The sequence below is a fragment of the Dermacentor variabilis genome, chromosome 7, assembly GCF_050947875.1.
Source record: "Dermacentor variabilis isolate Ectoservices chromosome 7, ASM5094787v1, whole genome shotgun sequence".
NCBI classification, from domain to species: domain Eukaryota; kingdom Metazoa; phylum Arthropoda; class Arachnida; order Ixodida; family Ixodidae; genus Dermacentor; species Dermacentor variabilis.
In genome coordinates this window covers 99,011,563-99,028,012 of record NC_134574.1, presented here as the reverse complement: position 1 = coordinate 99,028,012, position 16,450 = coordinate 99,011,563, and the positions used below count along the sequence as shown (strand labels likewise).

General features: G+C 44.2%; 1 protein-coding gene across 1 annotated transcript in view; it reads left to right on the top strand.

The window, feature by feature from the left end:
- The window catches only part of LOC142588747 (uncharacterized), a 31,826-nt gene extending 23,170 nt beyond the window's left edge, over window positions 1-8,656 (top strand). Inside the window, exons 6-8 of the mRNA XM_075700565.1 lie at window positions 1,693-1,811; window positions 3,887-3,998; window positions 8,471-8,656. Coding sequence (XP_075556680.1) covers window positions 1,693-1,811; window positions 3,887-3,998; window positions 8,471-8,656 — 417 coding nt within the window. The remainder of the gene's footprint in view (window positions 1-1,692; window positions 1,812-3,886; window positions 3,999-8,470) is intronic.
- Window positions 8,657-16,450: the final 7,794 nt, after the last annotated feature.

Here is a 16,450-nt window from a genome sequence, read left to right as displayed (position 1 = left end):
CGGCATGACTAAAGCGGACAGAGAACGCTCAAAGTTTATATGGAGGAAACGTCCACCACAAATTAACATTTTCTCTTTGAAAATGCACCTTTATCAGACAATGGAAATGGCGAACTCTTTTTTAAATCTTCTGGCGACGTCTGGCTACTACTCGCGATGGGCCACTCAGATTGCCGTTTTAGGGCTGTTTGGCACAAAATCATTAGGCCAATATTTTGTTTGGGCGCAGGTAAAAATTCCGGGGCAGTAGTATTTTGCCAATCGGTTAGCTGTCTAGCAGCTGACTGGTTTTACAAGAGCACCACTCTATGTGAGAAAGCTTCACGTAACTAGCCTGAAAATCGTTATTTGTAGCTAAGCTTAACCACACGTCATGTGCCTTTTGTCAGCCGCCCTCCGTTCACCTGTTCCCCTGGTTCAGTTTGGTTCCAATTTCTCCGTCTTTGCAATTATCGAGATGGTCACGATCCTAGCACAGGATGTCGTCCTGCTCTGAGGTTGCAATTCTCGATCCTAGCACAGTATGTCCATCTGCTCTGTCATTGGATTTCTCTTTCTTAGCAGAGGATGTGATCCTGCTTTGTTGTTGGAAGTCTTGATCCTAGTGAAGGATGTCGTTCTGCCCTGTTGTTGGAATTCTCCATCCTAGCAGAGGATGTCGTTCTGCTTTGTTGTTGGATGTCTTGATCCTAGTCCTAGTAATGGATGTCGTTCTGGTCCTGTTGTTGAAATTCTCTTTCTTAGCAGAGGTTGTCATCCTCATTTGTTGGAAGTCTTGATCCTAGTAAAGGATGTCGTTCTGCCTTGTTGTTGGAGTTCTCTTTCTTAGCAGAGGACGTCATCCTGATTTGTTGTTGGGAGTCTTGATCCTAGTGAAGGATGTCGTTCTGCCCTGTTGTTGGAATTCTCCATCCTAGCAGAGGATGTCGTTCTGCTTTGTTGTTGGATGTCTTGATCCTAGTAATGGATGTCGTTCTGGGGGAGGGGGGGTCCTGTTGTTGAAATTTTCTTAGCAGAGGTTGTCATCCTCATTTGTTGTAAGTCTTGATCCTAGTAAAGGATGTCGTTCTGGGTCCTGTTGTTGGAGTTCTCTTTCTTAGCAGAGGACGTCATCCTGATTTGTTGTTGGAAGTCTTGATCCTAGTAAAGGATGTCGTTCTGGGGCCCTGTTGGAATTCTCCATCCTAACAGAGGATGCCATTCTGCTTTGTTGTTGGAAGTCTTGGTCCTAGTAATGGATGTCGTTCTGTCTTGTTGGAATTCTCTTTCTTAGCAGAGAATGTCATCCTGATTTGTTCTTGGGAGTCTTGATCCTAGTAAAGGATGTTGTGTCCTGTTGTTGGAATTCTCCGTCCTAGCAGAGGATGTGATTCTGCATTGTTGTTGGAAGCTTTGATCCTAGTAAAGGATGTCGTTCTGTCCTGTTGTTGGAATTCTCCACCCTAGCAGAAGATATCGTCCTGCTCTGTCGCAGCGCTCTCTGGGTCGGTAGCTACGTTGTATTGCAAAGGAGTCTTCGATCGAGAGAATGATTTCATTGGTGCCATAGATGGGCATCGTTTCTGCTATTATTATTTGCCGTCCTATACCGGAGACAGGCTTCGATCTCTCACCACCTGTGGCTTAGAATATTTTTGAAGAACGATGCTTACGCATGCTAATAACCGGTTACTGCATTTTTGTTTGTTCCAGAAACTAGAGAATCTTACGGCGGGGACAAAGACAAGGATTATTTTGGGCGTAGGCTTCTTTGACTACCACGAGGACAAGTCTTGGTCAACAATAGAGCAAGTGGTGCAGGCGGCGAATCCGTAAGTTTTACAGCTCAAAGCTCTGGCACTGGTAACAGCTAGTTTTCAGCCGTGGTCCGGCTTGCTAGGTTCCATTTTGACAGTAAGGGAACCACTCTCATTGGGAGGATACGTTAGCTGAGCTAACCTATGTATGTAGCGCCTAAAACATTAATATTGGAAAGATTACAGGAAACAGCGTAGTATAAAGATAACCGGTCATGTATGCTCTTGGGCGGGAAATGCTAGGTAACATTACTTGTGCACAATTAGGTCTTCAAAAATACGTTTTGCGTTACCAGACGTAGAACCGTACATAGTAGATAAATATCGAGAAAGATATCATTTAGCGGAACTAGAGAGACGGAATTGTTTGATTGAGCCACTCTAAAGTCGGAATGGTTGTATTCTCAGCATTCTCATGATTTGAATTTTGAGGATGTCAACTCCAGTGCTCACTAACTGCAAGGCCGTTCTGACGAGCAAGCCAGTCGCCTTCCGGAAGCTGAGTACCCACGGATCATTATAGCTGCTGTTGCAGGAATTCTCAGGAAGCTCAGGAAATTTGTAATATTTGATTGTGCTGCCGAAGATAACCGTAAAAAAAGGAGATCCGTGTGTCATTCCTTAAATCTACGCAGTTCATTAAAACTACCGTGAGTAGAAGTGCCGGCGTCAGGGTGGTTTTTCCGACGTGTAAATAGTTGCGAATCTGTAGAGGATAACAAATACGGAAAATGGGCAAATGTTTAGTCCGTGATGCAGCGATTCGATAGTTTTGTTGGACGTAAAGAAAAGGCGGTGCTCTATTTCATCGCAGAAGTTTGGGTTAGTTGGTTATAGCCGAGCAGTACGCCATAAGAAGCGCTAAGGAAGGCGAACACAAAGATGACACATACGTATATACTGGACGGGCGCTTGAAGTCAAATGAAGGTTTAATGACAAAAAAAAGAAAACAAAACAACAGAAACATACATACTAAAGCAGAAACCTACAAAAAGAAGCAGAAGGCACAGTTCTCACTCTGCAAAATTCCAGAGCCGCTTGAGTTAAGCCTTTTTATTTTGCATACAAGGCCAGCGAAGGTTTACTCACGCATTTATCTGTTTCGTTGCTAACGCACGAGGCCTCCAATGATTCTCTAGCTTTCAGGGGACTCGTGTCTTGTATAGAATTGGGACGCGTCAAGATAGAGAAATATTGGGGGCCTTGTGCGTTGGCAACGAAACTGACCAATGTGTGTGCACACCTTCGCGGGTCTTGCATGCAAAATAAAAGGGCGTATCTGAAGCGGCTCTGGAATTTAGCGGAGTGACAACTTTGCCTTCTGATTCTTTTTGAAGGTTCCTAAGCAAGTGTGTATGTTCTTTTTTTTTTCGTCGTTAAACCTTCAGTTCGTGTTTAGCGCCCGTCAAGTCTATATGTGTTTTCCTTTTGTCCGCGTTCGTTGGCGCTTCTGATGTTCAAGTTCCGCTATTTCATTGTCTGCCGGCGCGACATGTGTTCAGGCAGTGCTGTAACGACTGATTATACGAACACGCTCACAATACAGCAACAAAGTATCTCGACATCTAGGCACATATTGCAGAAACTTTGATTGAGCACCTGTGTCAAAAAAAAAAAAAAAAACGCGTTCTGTGCAAATACGTTCATCGGCTGAAAAGATAAAGTATGGAAACAGGATAGAATGAAGTGTTGAGGGATCCTTGCCTCAGTGTGTGTTCGATTATGTTAACAGCGACGGATATCTTCCGTGCATCAATGCCACACCTGAACATAATTTAGTTGTGACTTTTTTCCTTTCTTTGGGATTTCGTGATGATGACTGCCATCAATTTATTTCTTTTGAGCCCGCATTTATTCTCCCTGCTCGATAAGTGGGCTTTCGGTTGTTAATAGTTCTTTGTGAATATCACATTGTCTCCCTGGTTGCCTTTAATGATTTCTGGTGCCGTTTGCAATTCCTATCTCTAACGCACAAGCCTCCCCTCCAATTTTGCGTGCGTAGTGCGATGCTGGGAATTCTTTTTCTTGTTTTGTTCGCGGCAGTTTCAATTGTCCTTGTGGCGTTTTCGCAACTCCGCTCTGCATTCAGGAGGGACATCCTGGTCGTCATCACCTGTGTCTTGACCGTGCCCAGCTCGCAGGACTGCATCGCAATGGCACCCACGGCCATGAGGAGCACCAGCAAGTATCCGCCCACATTCGTGAGTGCATGGTTAGGCGATTTCGCACTAACCATAAATATTGTCCCAATACGCCACGGAACGCTACAGGTCGTAGTTATAATGTGGTGTTAAGCAGAATGTTAACCCGTCCAGTTCATTAGAAGGTATCTAGATGCGTGAGTAGGATCACGTCGCTTAACGGTGAACATGGCCAAATGCAGGTACTTACAATAAATTTTGGAGCAGCAATATACACTAGACGTTTTAATTTTACAAAGATCTACCTATCGAAATGTAGGCCCGCCGTTGTGGCGCGCCTTATCTTTGTTTATGTAATTTTTATAACACGTTGTAGTTAGTGTAATGCACCGTATTTTCATGAAGGTGCTACGCCGTCGGTTAGTTCCAGTTGATGACGCGGTGAGAGTCATGCGATGTCGTTAAAGTGAAAGCGCACCTACAGAAAGGATGAGGGGGATACATACACTAATACTCTAGATTAAATGGCAACGTACACATTGTGATTAGGAAGGTGCAATTGGAAAGACGTACTCAATCAGGGGACGGGGGCAGGGCAGGCGTATGTTGGCGCAGGTCCTTTTATGTGAAGTATTTCTGGCACACAGACGGTTTTATTTAGGGGGGGAGGGGCCACGTACATGGTGTGCCAGCCCCTCACCGCCTGCCGCTGTATACACACGATCGGAAGTTTGCCGCTGGTTGGGGGAAGCAAACCGGTGACAGCTGGTGTTGATCAACGCTCTAGCAAATAGAACAAACGGAGGAATTCCTTTAAGTTAAGCGGTAATGGAGGAGTACACCTCTGCAGCGCCAAATCGGCCACACTTGCCGTGAGACGAGGCTCCGTTCCCGTGCAAGGCACATTCGCCAAAGACGGGTACAGAGAGAATGCTCCCTGAACATTCCTGTGTCACTAAGATGTCACTTCATGATAATTGACATCGTCTACTAGCGTCTACATAGGTAATCATTCATCTGTAAATATACACACAATAAAAGCATTACACCGCTCTCAGAAAAAAAAAACACTGGTTATGTCAAGTTACCAGAACATTACCTACCCCAAACGACCGAACTGCGAGAAGATACACTGAAACCTGCGCCTCATTCAGACGTGTCAGCACCCATTCTATCGCACGAAATATTAGAATGGGAGGTTCGACATCAGGCTTTCTTTTGTTCTGGGATTATTAACCTTGTATTCTGCGAAGTGAAATAAAGAAAATGGCAGACACTTAAGACTGCTTACGTGGGGGGAGTGCGAAAGCATTGCACCGTTTGTGGACCTCATGACGTCATCAACGCACTCATTTTGTGCGCTCGTGATGCGGTTCCACCTCCTCTGCACCGTCACGCCCACCGCCCAATGACGCAAGCAATAGCCAGGCGGAGTGGGAGTGGCTCGTCGATGGGAAAAAGCAGCGCGTGACCCGAACGCAACGTTCGTCGTCCCTTCCCCGCTACGACACTTACAAACTGTTTCTTCAGGACCAGTCGGGATGTCAGCGTGCATGTCAAGATGGGCACCGTACGGTTTTTCTCGTTACAATAACAAAACTAGAGATGGCTACTTTAGAAAAGCACGTGTTTGTGGTGACATTAAACATCAGAGGGCTGGCCTCAAGGAGGAGGCAAAATCAGCGGTACAGGTTAATTACCGAAAAAAGACTCGGACGTTGTAGCAATTCGAGAAACTAATATAGAGGGTCAAGAACAGACGGAAAGTATGGTGCGACTCTTTACGAATAGGTGTACGATGTATGTGTCTGTCTCGCAGTGGACAAGTCGGCAGGGTGCGCGTTGATGATGCCTAGGACATCGGGTACAGTTCTAGAAATAGTGACGTGTAATTCCGCCCATTTCATAGTTTGTGAAGTTATGATATTTAAATGCTATTGGCGCATAATATGTGTTTATGCATATTCAAATGCAGAACAGAGGAAACACATGTTTGAAACTGTCAGTAACTACTGTGTTAAGGGTGTATTTGTAATTGTGATTGGTGTCTTCAACTGTGTATGCATGGCAAAGGACAAAACCGGCTCGACTCCTTATAGGGATGTCAGTGTTCTTTCCTTAAATAATCTCATCAGTTAGCGTTATTTGGAAGACGTCGGAGAATGTTGTGGGTTTGGGACTGATATTCGCTTTACCCATTTCCAGGTCATAGTCACGCGCGTTTGGATCGCGCCTATTTATCTGCAGATTTAGCACCGTCGATCGGAGAGTACCGGGTTGAACCAGTGTCATTTAGCGATCACTGTCTCGTAACATATCGTGTCGGGAAAAGAAAAGATAAAAAGTGTAGATTTGTTTGGGGAAACTTTGAGACTAAATTATAATCTTTCAAATGACGATGTTTTTACAAGCTATGTCATGAACGTAATCGTAAAATTGGACAAAAGGTATCATAAAGTGGTAGGGGAACACTGGGAGGTGTTTAATCAAGCTAAATTCAAAGCCATTGAAAAGTCAGGCGCCATAACACCCCAGAAATTGTAGAAAATGTTCTCTGCGATAACCTAAGCGCATTCGTTTCAGAAGAGTGCAGTCAGCCTCGAACTTTTAGAGAAGACATGCGTTCCATAAAGGAGAAATCAGAAATTACAAATAAGGAGAAATACGAAGGCGCAGTAATCAGAGCTCGGTGCGCCCGCTTGATGGGCGGAGCGTTTCCTAGCAAAAGCGCGCACGAGGATTGGAAAAAAGTCGCGCGCAGCTGAACGAAACAGCAGAAGTAGAGGGAAAAAACGCTGTGCTTACAGAAAAGGAAGGCATCTAAAGAGCGTTTTATGAATACCACAGTTCCTTATATTCGTGTACTGAAGTCAAGGTAGACGCCTTAAAAATTCATTTTAACTTTCTCATGCCACGAGTATGCGATGAGCCCACTGGGCCCTGATTCATTCTATAAGCTTCATTCTATAAGGTTCTAAAGGATAAGATAGCTGTAGTCTTAGCTTCACTCTTTAACGAGGTATTTGGTATTTGGTAGCGAGTATTTCTGGCGGCGCAACGTCGCTGAAGTGCGTGAGAAAGCAGACAACCTCGAGTGCTTTTATTGCTGACTTCTTTTTGCGAGAGCAACGATCTGTAATTTGTTTTTAATATGAATATTCTTGTATATAATGCAAGTAATTCATTGTTCACGTGTGAATGTGCAAAAGGTGCATAGAGTTTTCGCCGTTTTCATCTGGGGATCTACGTGAAAGCGCAAACGGCGAACCAACATATTTCGTCGTGTGAGCTACGGGGGATTGGGTTTGTCGCACGTCTACATACGACAGCTAGTGAACTGATTCATGTTTCCTCGAGATGTATGAGACTCGTTTCTCCGGGCTGTTTGTCAAATTAGACTGGGAAGACCATTGCCTGGTTTAGTAGTCACGTGCGAACGTATCCCGGGAGGCCTCGGCGGATGCCTAAAAGAGGTCCACCTTTCGTGTACTTTCCTGCAGGCTCGTTTTTCATTGGCCTACCATTGAAGTGTGTCGGGGAAAAAAACTTTATAACGATCTGTACGATGTGGTGTTACCCGTTCCTCTGTATAGATCCCGGTTTTGTGCGGGACCATGGGCAAATGATCTTAAACGAGTTAAAAGTACTAATGTACCAGGAGGCGTTAAAGCATTTTTTTCTTCAAATTGCGCACAAGCACATTAAATGTGAAGATTTATCTGGATGAAAAGGGAATTTTCGTGCCATTCGAGGACCCACCGTTTCTTTTATCGGAAGCCAGAAATGATCGATCATGTATTTCTGGATTGTTGGGAAGCGTTTTTCTTCTGCGATAGCTTACAACGTGCCATCAAAAAAGACCTGCCGGCGGACGCTTTCGGCATAACTTTTTTGAACAGTTGAAAATGAGCATGACATTCCGTTCGACCTCGTTGTGCCCTTGAAAGCCTCCATAGCATTTCGCTGTCTAGGATGGCAGTTCGGATCGCTGACATAGACGCGAAGCCGACGCGGCTATATGTCAAGGAAAGCGTCAGCAGAATTGCAGCTGTGTACCACTTTCGAACCGCAGAGCTTGAATTGAAGCATTGTTAAACATGTTCGAATATTAACGCGTCCGCACAATAAGGCCAGTTCTCGGAGTCTGGCTCGCCGAATGTTTTTGATTCGGTGCTTGTGCTGTTCATTGTGGCAATGAGGAAAAGTGAAAAGCAGCCGTGGCTTCAGCAAAGCGTGCTTGCCTCGCACATTGGAGGCCCGGGTTCGATTCCCACCCAGCTCACAATGCACGATTTTATTCTTTCGAAAGCCATTAATTTACTTTGTTTACAGGAATCTCCCTGGGGACTGTGACGTCCATCCGAGCATTTTTTTTGACGTGCTTTTACTCTTTGCGGCGTCGGCCATTTTTCGTCACGGCACAGTTCCGCGGACAAGGGCACCGCCAACATAGACGCCTAGGGCTTTCGCCTTACTAAGAGTGTTGCCCTTTCGCTTTCATCCTTTCACTTCTTCATCTGCAATCTATGCAGGAAAAAGCTTTGCCGCTGGCCACCAACAAATTGCAAGTTTCGAGCGAGGTTGTTGTGGCGTTCTCGTTCCAAATGGCCACCGTCATCTACAACATGACGGAAAAACACGGCAAAGCGACCGATGCCCTTTACAAGAATTGCAACAGCTTTATCCTCGGAGACCAATCGCAAGTGAGCCTCCTATAAGAAATACTACATCCCATTTTAAAGCAACGGAATTTCCGCATTAACAAGAAACAATGCTGCTTTCTTAAAAACAAATTAATAGTACGGTGAGCAAATTGAGTTATCGTGAACTTGCCTAGTCTGGATCACGCTCTTCTGCCGGACGTTCACGGTTCCATAAGGTAAGGAAGTGGCTCTAATGACTTAGGTCTCACAAAGAATGAAGAAGTGGAGGCATTATTAGCGAGTGTATCTCATCTTTAGATAAATAACGTGCGAGACACGCTTTTTACCGAAACGCGCTGTGAGCATGCTTAAAGAACCCCGCCTCCCCCGTCCCGTTTCTTCAAACTAAGCCGGCGCTCGCCATCATCATCATCATCATCATCATCATCATCATCATACGGTCATCATACCTTACGACTTACAGTGCCTCGCTGCCTATTGTAAATTGCTGTTCTCTTCCGAGACTGTTAAGCATTACTTTAGTTTTCTGCAGATTAATTTTTAGACCCACTCTTCTGCTTTGCCTCTCCAGGTCAGTGAGCATGCATTGCAATTGGTCCCCTGAGTTACTAAGCAAGGCAATATCATCAGCGAATCGCAAGTTACTAAGGTATTCTCCATTAACTTTTATCCCCAATTCTTTCCAATCCAGGTCTCTGAATACCTCCGGTAAACACGCTGTGAATAGCATTGGAGATATCGTATCTCCCTGCCTGACGCCTTTCTTTATTGGGATTTCGTTGCTTGCTTTATGGAGGACTACGGTGGCTGTGGAGCCGCTATAGATATCTTTCAGTATTTTTACATACGGCTCGTCTACACTCTGATTCCGTAATGCCTCTATGACTGCTGAGGTTTCGACAGAATCAAACGCTTTCTCGTAATCAATGAAAGCCATATATAAGGGTTGGTTATATTCTGCACATTTCTCTATCGCCTGATTGATAGTGTGAATATGATCTATTGTTGAGTAGCCTTTACGGAATCCTGCCTGATCCTTTGCTTGACAGAAGTCTAAGGTGTTCCTGATTCTATTTGCGATTACCTTAGTAAATAGTTTGTAGGCAACGGACAGTAAGCTGATCGGTCTATAATTTTTCAAGTCTTTGGCGTCCCCTTTCTTATGGATTTGGATTATGTTAGCGTTCTTGTTATCGCTCGCTATACTCGTCTTCTAAAGGCATTTTGCAAAAGAATGCGAAGGCATTCACCCCGACTCCATGCGTGCACGTTGCTGTCACCACCAATTGTCTTTTCGAACTTATCGTAAAACGGAGCCGTCCGGGTCTAAAACCGCTACGACTTTGCCGATAAAGTAAGTGCATATAAGGAAGAATTGTCCGAATCACTTGCAAATCGGTCGAAATGCTTCAGCGGTTAGCATTCAGCAGGCCCGTTCTACTCTGCTTCGAACGTTGTTGATTAGCGACATCATGGCAAAGTGGAAAAAGTAACCACTTGTTAAAGCCGAACGAGTATACACACGGGATCAAGGAAAGACAAGAAAAAAAAAAGACGTTTTTTACAATTATGAGAGAGCAAGCGAGGTGCAGGAGGCCATCGCAGTGGGTTCGGTGTTGAATTATGCAGACTTCATGACGTGATTTTGAGTAGGTGCGAGGAAACTGCCACTGCTGGAGGCTGTTATAACCGTTCATATTACCGCGTGGGCGGAAGCCCAGACGGATAGCGGCAGAACGAGGTACAATGGAAGCCCAGCCAAAGTGGTTGCTGAAATATCGCAGCTTTTAATTGGGTACTCCAAGCCAAAGCTACCCGCAATGTCCCGTCAACGTTAAAAAATTACCTCGAGCATCAGGCGATCACGGCGATTAAAGAACGCTGAATGTTATATAATGTTGCAGTTTCATCTACGAAGGGGTGCTGATGAGCATCAAGCATCACCTCAAAAAAGTGTACACATAAAGCTGTGACCAGCGATTGCCCGGTTATTACATACCCAAGGATCCAAGTTGGCATGAAAGAGATTCAGTTAGAACAGCACAGAGCGAGTGGCGCATACGCTTTACTGAAAGTCGACGTAAAAGAGTTTGTTCAAATAGCGGTATATAACGGTATCGTCTGCGAGCCTCGACTTAAAAATATTGCGGGTTACGGCGGATCTATCGATTTATTTTTTGGTAAACTTCTCCCAAAGCACTTTTGTGCTGACCCTTGAGGTTATGAAATCGACTAAGAATTAAGGCATACCATAGCAGCTATTCTTGTAAAGCATGTTACCGTAACCGTGTATGTGGCCTTACCTAATCCTGTGAGTGTTTGTCAGATGCGAGGACTTATCGACCAGTTACTTACTTTACGTAATTAAGTTATCGACCAGTTACTTACTTTACGTAATTAAGTTACATCATATAACTCGCCATTTACTTGCTTTAAGCATTCACTCACGCCAGCAGTTCAAAGGATGCCTGATATCCGCCGCTATATATGACTGTGAGTGCCGATGGATAAGAATCAATAGGCTCGATCTAGCACACTTCAAAGGCGTGTTGGAATAGCAAAATTTTCGAATCGAATCCAATATGAGTTATCGTCAAAGACAATCTTCGAATATCGAATTGAATATCGAATATTTGTATTTCTGAATGAAAATCAAACATAAAGTATGTCTAAACAATAATCTTGATTGCGTTATGTGATACATCTGAAACTGTTAACAACTGGATGCACGGTCGGCTTAGGAGCTTCTAAATTAGAAACAAAGGAAGGTGAGGGTGTCTGGTGCGCTGTGCAATGACAGGAATGAAATGAAGGAAGAGAACGTAATCAGATGCACGTCGGACATTGTAGGGCTCGTTGCAAAAACTCAATGCGACATTAGGGCAAGGCAGATTGACAGGTACGGCCAGCATAACGTTTACACGAGGGCTACAGAAAAGAAAGCAGCAAGAACACCACTGGCCGCCAGCTGAACTCTATTCAAGGGAAGTAGGAACTTATGTAGCGAAGCATCTAAAGGCTTCGCATTGAAAAAGAAAAGAATGCCCGGTTGCATTTATTCAGATGGACCAATTCTCTCACTCGCTTTCTCTTTTCTTCCTAGACGTGTGAAAGTCCCGAAACCACGCCGACCAACGAAATCACATCGATCGGAATCAACAGTGCTCAACGAAGAACACTGTTTTACTCATACGACACTCCGGAGACGATGAAGAAGAAGGTAACATGCGCTTCTTTATTTTTTGCTGTGCTGATATCACACAGCAGGTCTGCACAAACGGTTCTGCCTGATTTATTTGTTTGTTTATTTGCGCATTTACGTATTCATCTTAAAGGTATATATAAAACCGCAAGGAGACAAAATACGCGCTCATGGACACGTGGTCGATGGCTTCGGCAAGATCGCGCCCAGCATAGCTCTCAGTCGTTTAAAGGCCAACCGCGGGGAAATTTTGCGACTTGTACGGAATACTTGCATTGTTATGCTGCAGTCACAACGGAAGGCTCAGCGTCAAATTTTACGAGCAAGTGCTCGATGTTGTGTTAGAATGTACCCCCCGAAGTACACGCTTTCCTTACTGAATCTGTAAAAAGCTCCACGAAGCTCCCGGAGCTTCATCACAGGGGCCATGACACCAAAAGCTTTGAGTGTAGCCTGGAGGGTAGAAAATTCATGCGTAATTCTTTTTTTTAGTATCGCTGTTGATCCATACAGCAGTCTGTAAAGACCGACAGGTAACGATATCGATGGAAACAAGTGACACAGCAAGTGACGCAGCATTGGCGCCGCCCTTCTCTACGTCCCACACGCTATCCGGTTGCCGGTGGGAGGGGCGGCTCAGAACCGGAAACCTAACCTTTTCGGCCCTGAAATTTTGTGCTTTACAAGGGGACTATTTTGCTTGACATATCCTTTTTTTTCTGAAAAAGCTGTCACAAGCATGATACAAAAAATAATAATTTGACAACTTTTATCAAGATTACGGTTATGGGTGTCAAATGACGCCATCAAACCTCTTACGTTGTGAATAAACTCGTGATGCACTTTTACAGAACGAATAAAGGGAAAATGAGACGCCCGGCCAATCCTAGCGATTGCTACGAGTTAACCTGCATAAGAACGCAGTTTCCTGAGACTGTGGTTGACGCATGTATGTGAAATCTACTGTCCCTCCTTGAGAAACTTAGTAAAAGTTAGATTTCATTGCGGTCGGCCTTCAAGTGTTTGTGTCTCATCTGCGGCGCTGACGGTTCTTTTAAGAACTCTCGTTTGTGAACTTGATTGCTTGTTTCTTTTCTATACTTTATTACTGGTGCTTAATAAATGAGAAAACGTTTATCGTTTCTTCATTTCATTTATTAAGCAGGAATAATTTCCCCTATGTTGTCCTTGGTGTGAGTGTTCATTGGCTTCTTATATAAAACGCGTCGGGAAACATATTAAAGAAAACGAATGAGCTACTCCCAATCTCAATTTTACAACCACGGAGCCTTGGTGGCATCAATTTATCACACCGCAAATCGAGATATTTTGCCACAAAAATAACTTTGCTCATAATTTTTTTCTTGAGCAGTTATTCAACACATTGTTATTGTCCAATAAGAATATGAAGCCAGATGCCGAGGTTGTTTGGCGCCGATGAAGGCCTAAAGTGAAATGAGTGTTCCTACTACTATAATTTTTTTAGTTTGATAATTTTTCCACAGAACAATGGTTGCTTGCACCATTCGATGTAAACTTCTGGCAGTGGCCTCAAGACTGCTGGCTTCACGACAACGCTCCATTTTTTTCTATTTACTTTGTATTACGAATTGCGCGCCATTCTCTCTGTAATGTCATCCACTGACACCGCCTGGGCCGAAAGGCGTAAAATTAAGCTTCCCCATAAAATATACCCCTATAGCCTAGTTTTTGCATCTGCTACAATATTGACTCCTCTACTCTCAGTTTAATAAACCGCTGAGAATATTTCACAATCATAGCCATGCCCCTTGAACAACTCGCAGAAGTGACACAAAACGCACAGAAGTGACACAAAACAGGTTAATAGTTTGCAAAATTTTTTGCACCACTGAGCAGCCCGTTTTCTTTTCATATACAGGAATATAAATGCTCCTATTTGGACAACTATTTTTCTTGCTGTATGACTATGCCGTTTTCCGCAGCAAATTTTAGTTTCAACCTCACGCACTTCGAAGAATTTCCAACCCATGACACTTGGTAGCTTTCATTAGCAATTTTTTCATGCGCACCCAATGCTAATTTTCAGGAACCCATTGGATCATGCCCAGTCAGGACTGCTCTTTCAAATTTTGGCCACAGGACAGAGCAGCCTAACGCGACATGGATCGCTTTTCATATACCTCGTATCGCGTTACATTTACAATGTTTTATATTTGTTCATACCTTTCTTTGTATGTGTTTGTATCATAGATCAATTAATCTACGCAATTATACTGACTTGCGTTTGCCATATAATTTCCTTTACTGTGACCGGCTGTGGCTTAGTTGAAATTAAACACTTCTATTTCAACACTTGTATATTTATTGATGGACGTCCGACAATGCAATTCCGTTCGCTTCTCTATGCTTCTATTGGTTGTGCTTTGTAATATTCTATTCGGCAAATCATTGCAGCTATAGACAAAATCACACTTAATCGCTGCTTTACTAGGACACATCATCTCAGCTGAGTACGGGTGCTAAGCGTGCAAAAAAATTATAGGGCTTAACATGCCAAAACCACGATATGATTATGAGGCACGGCGTCGTTGGCGACTTCGCATTAGTTTAGACTTCCTGGGACTGTTCAACGTGCAGCGAAATAGAGAATGTTGGCGCTTTTTGCATTTTGCCCCCATCAAAATGCGACAGCCGCGGTCAAGATCCAAACCGCGACCTTGAACTCACTAGCGCAACGCCTTGACGAATCGACTACCTCAGCGGGTCGAAAGTTTAGCTGAATCAGGGATGCTTAAACTTTTTTGAACACTGATTTGAGTGCACTGGTGAAATTTGTCACTTCAGTTTCTCTGAAGGTAAAAGAACGCCATTGCAAATGCACTTACAGGTCATGGTTATTATGAAGTATGCCGGCAATGTGTCCAATAAGCGGTGTTGCGAAAATGTGTCTTGGCGCTTCCAATATCAATGTGCAGCTTAAATCACGAATGCCGGAGCGGCCGTTCTCGTGCTGATTATCGTAACATTGCGGGACCTCTTCTTTTTCCCTCCACCCTTGACAAGGCCGAGTACGTCATGGCGGCGAAAAACAGGCGGGCCAAGTTCACGTGGTTCCTGTTCAACGTGCACCTGACGGACATCTCGAAGAAGTGCTACACCGACGGACCATTCGTGCGTCTCAAGAAATTCAGAAAGTTATACGATACTATCAGCAAGCGGCCTCCAGTATGAGACCCAGCGATCCTCATCGTCGACCTCTGAACGATCACAAGAGCGCCGTATCGCTGTGGGTTGCTCCACCCGTTGTGCTTTGTGGGGTGTGCCCGGTTCTGGGCAGTATTTTACGAACAGAATTTAGCAATATTGCGTGATTTTTTTTGTTTTCTTCAGCGGTATAGGAAATAGTCCATATAAGGCATGGACCAATTTTACTACGTCAAGCCTGTCCTCAGGCTGGTTAAATGGGAAGTCATGCTTGTGGCATCAACAAAAATTATAGATAAATGATCTAACCAAATTTGTTCCAATCTGAGTAAGATGCAACAAAGACAGCGAAGCTGCGTAAGTCAGCTTCGCATCCTTTGGCGGAAGTGCTAGGGGTCTGTTTCCTCCCTGTTGTTCGTGATGATTCATTGCCGACGCCCTGGTTATGCGGCCGAACCGGGGCTCCGAGGCCAGCTGCGTTGCTGAACCGCGAGTTCGGACCATTCACCGCCACAGCCCTAGAAACTCCTAGCTGAGCTCCAACGTGCCGCGAGTAAAATGCGACACGCGAAGTAAAAATAACGGATTCGTCGCTAACAAAAGTACCCGCAAGGAAGTTGTCTGTTCATGTGAGGTATATGTCACCTAACGTTTACTTTTAAGGCGTTATAAATAAACAATATATACGACGTTTAAATAGACAATTATCCACTCCGACGCAGGTTGCTTTCCTGTGCTGTTTCTTATTTGATACCGAGCATGCCGTCTTCGCCAGTAAACTGTTGAAAATCCGACGCTAAAGGGCTTCGTTAAAGAAAGTAATAGACATGCCGTCACAGGTGTGGAGATGGGTCACTCTACTGAGCCTAAATATCGGGAAACTTACGGTGTTTGTACGATGCATAAAGCTTTCGAAGGTGCCGGCACTTCTTCTCAATGCTTATTCTTATCGAAAAACATACGTAAAGAACTTCGCAAATCTAAGCAAATCCGACAAACTCGTACATCAAAAGCAGCTAAGCTGCATATAAGTGAGTCCTGGCAGCTTTCGGAAGCCCTAGATGCGTGACTACACGAAATTAACTTAGATATTTGCAGCCACTGCACTTTATTTGGATTTTTGCGGACGCTACACCATATCTCATGCAAGTGCTTGGCTGTAACAGAAGCATTTTCATGATATATGCATACTGAGTTGCTCTGTACTGTAATAACCAACGCCTGCGGCCGTACGTGTGGCACACCTGCTTCGCTCTATTGAATGCCACACTATAATGGGTGCAACAGCAGCAATTGGAAAAAAATTGTTGAAAGGTTATTGAGATGTCATTCTTCAACGTCAACAAATGACCTTGAAAGATCATTGGGGAATTGTTGAAACAATATTGAGGAAGTTGTTGACAAGTGTTGATCATTGGCCCGTCACATTTTCTCAAAACATCATTGCTGCTTTTCAATTT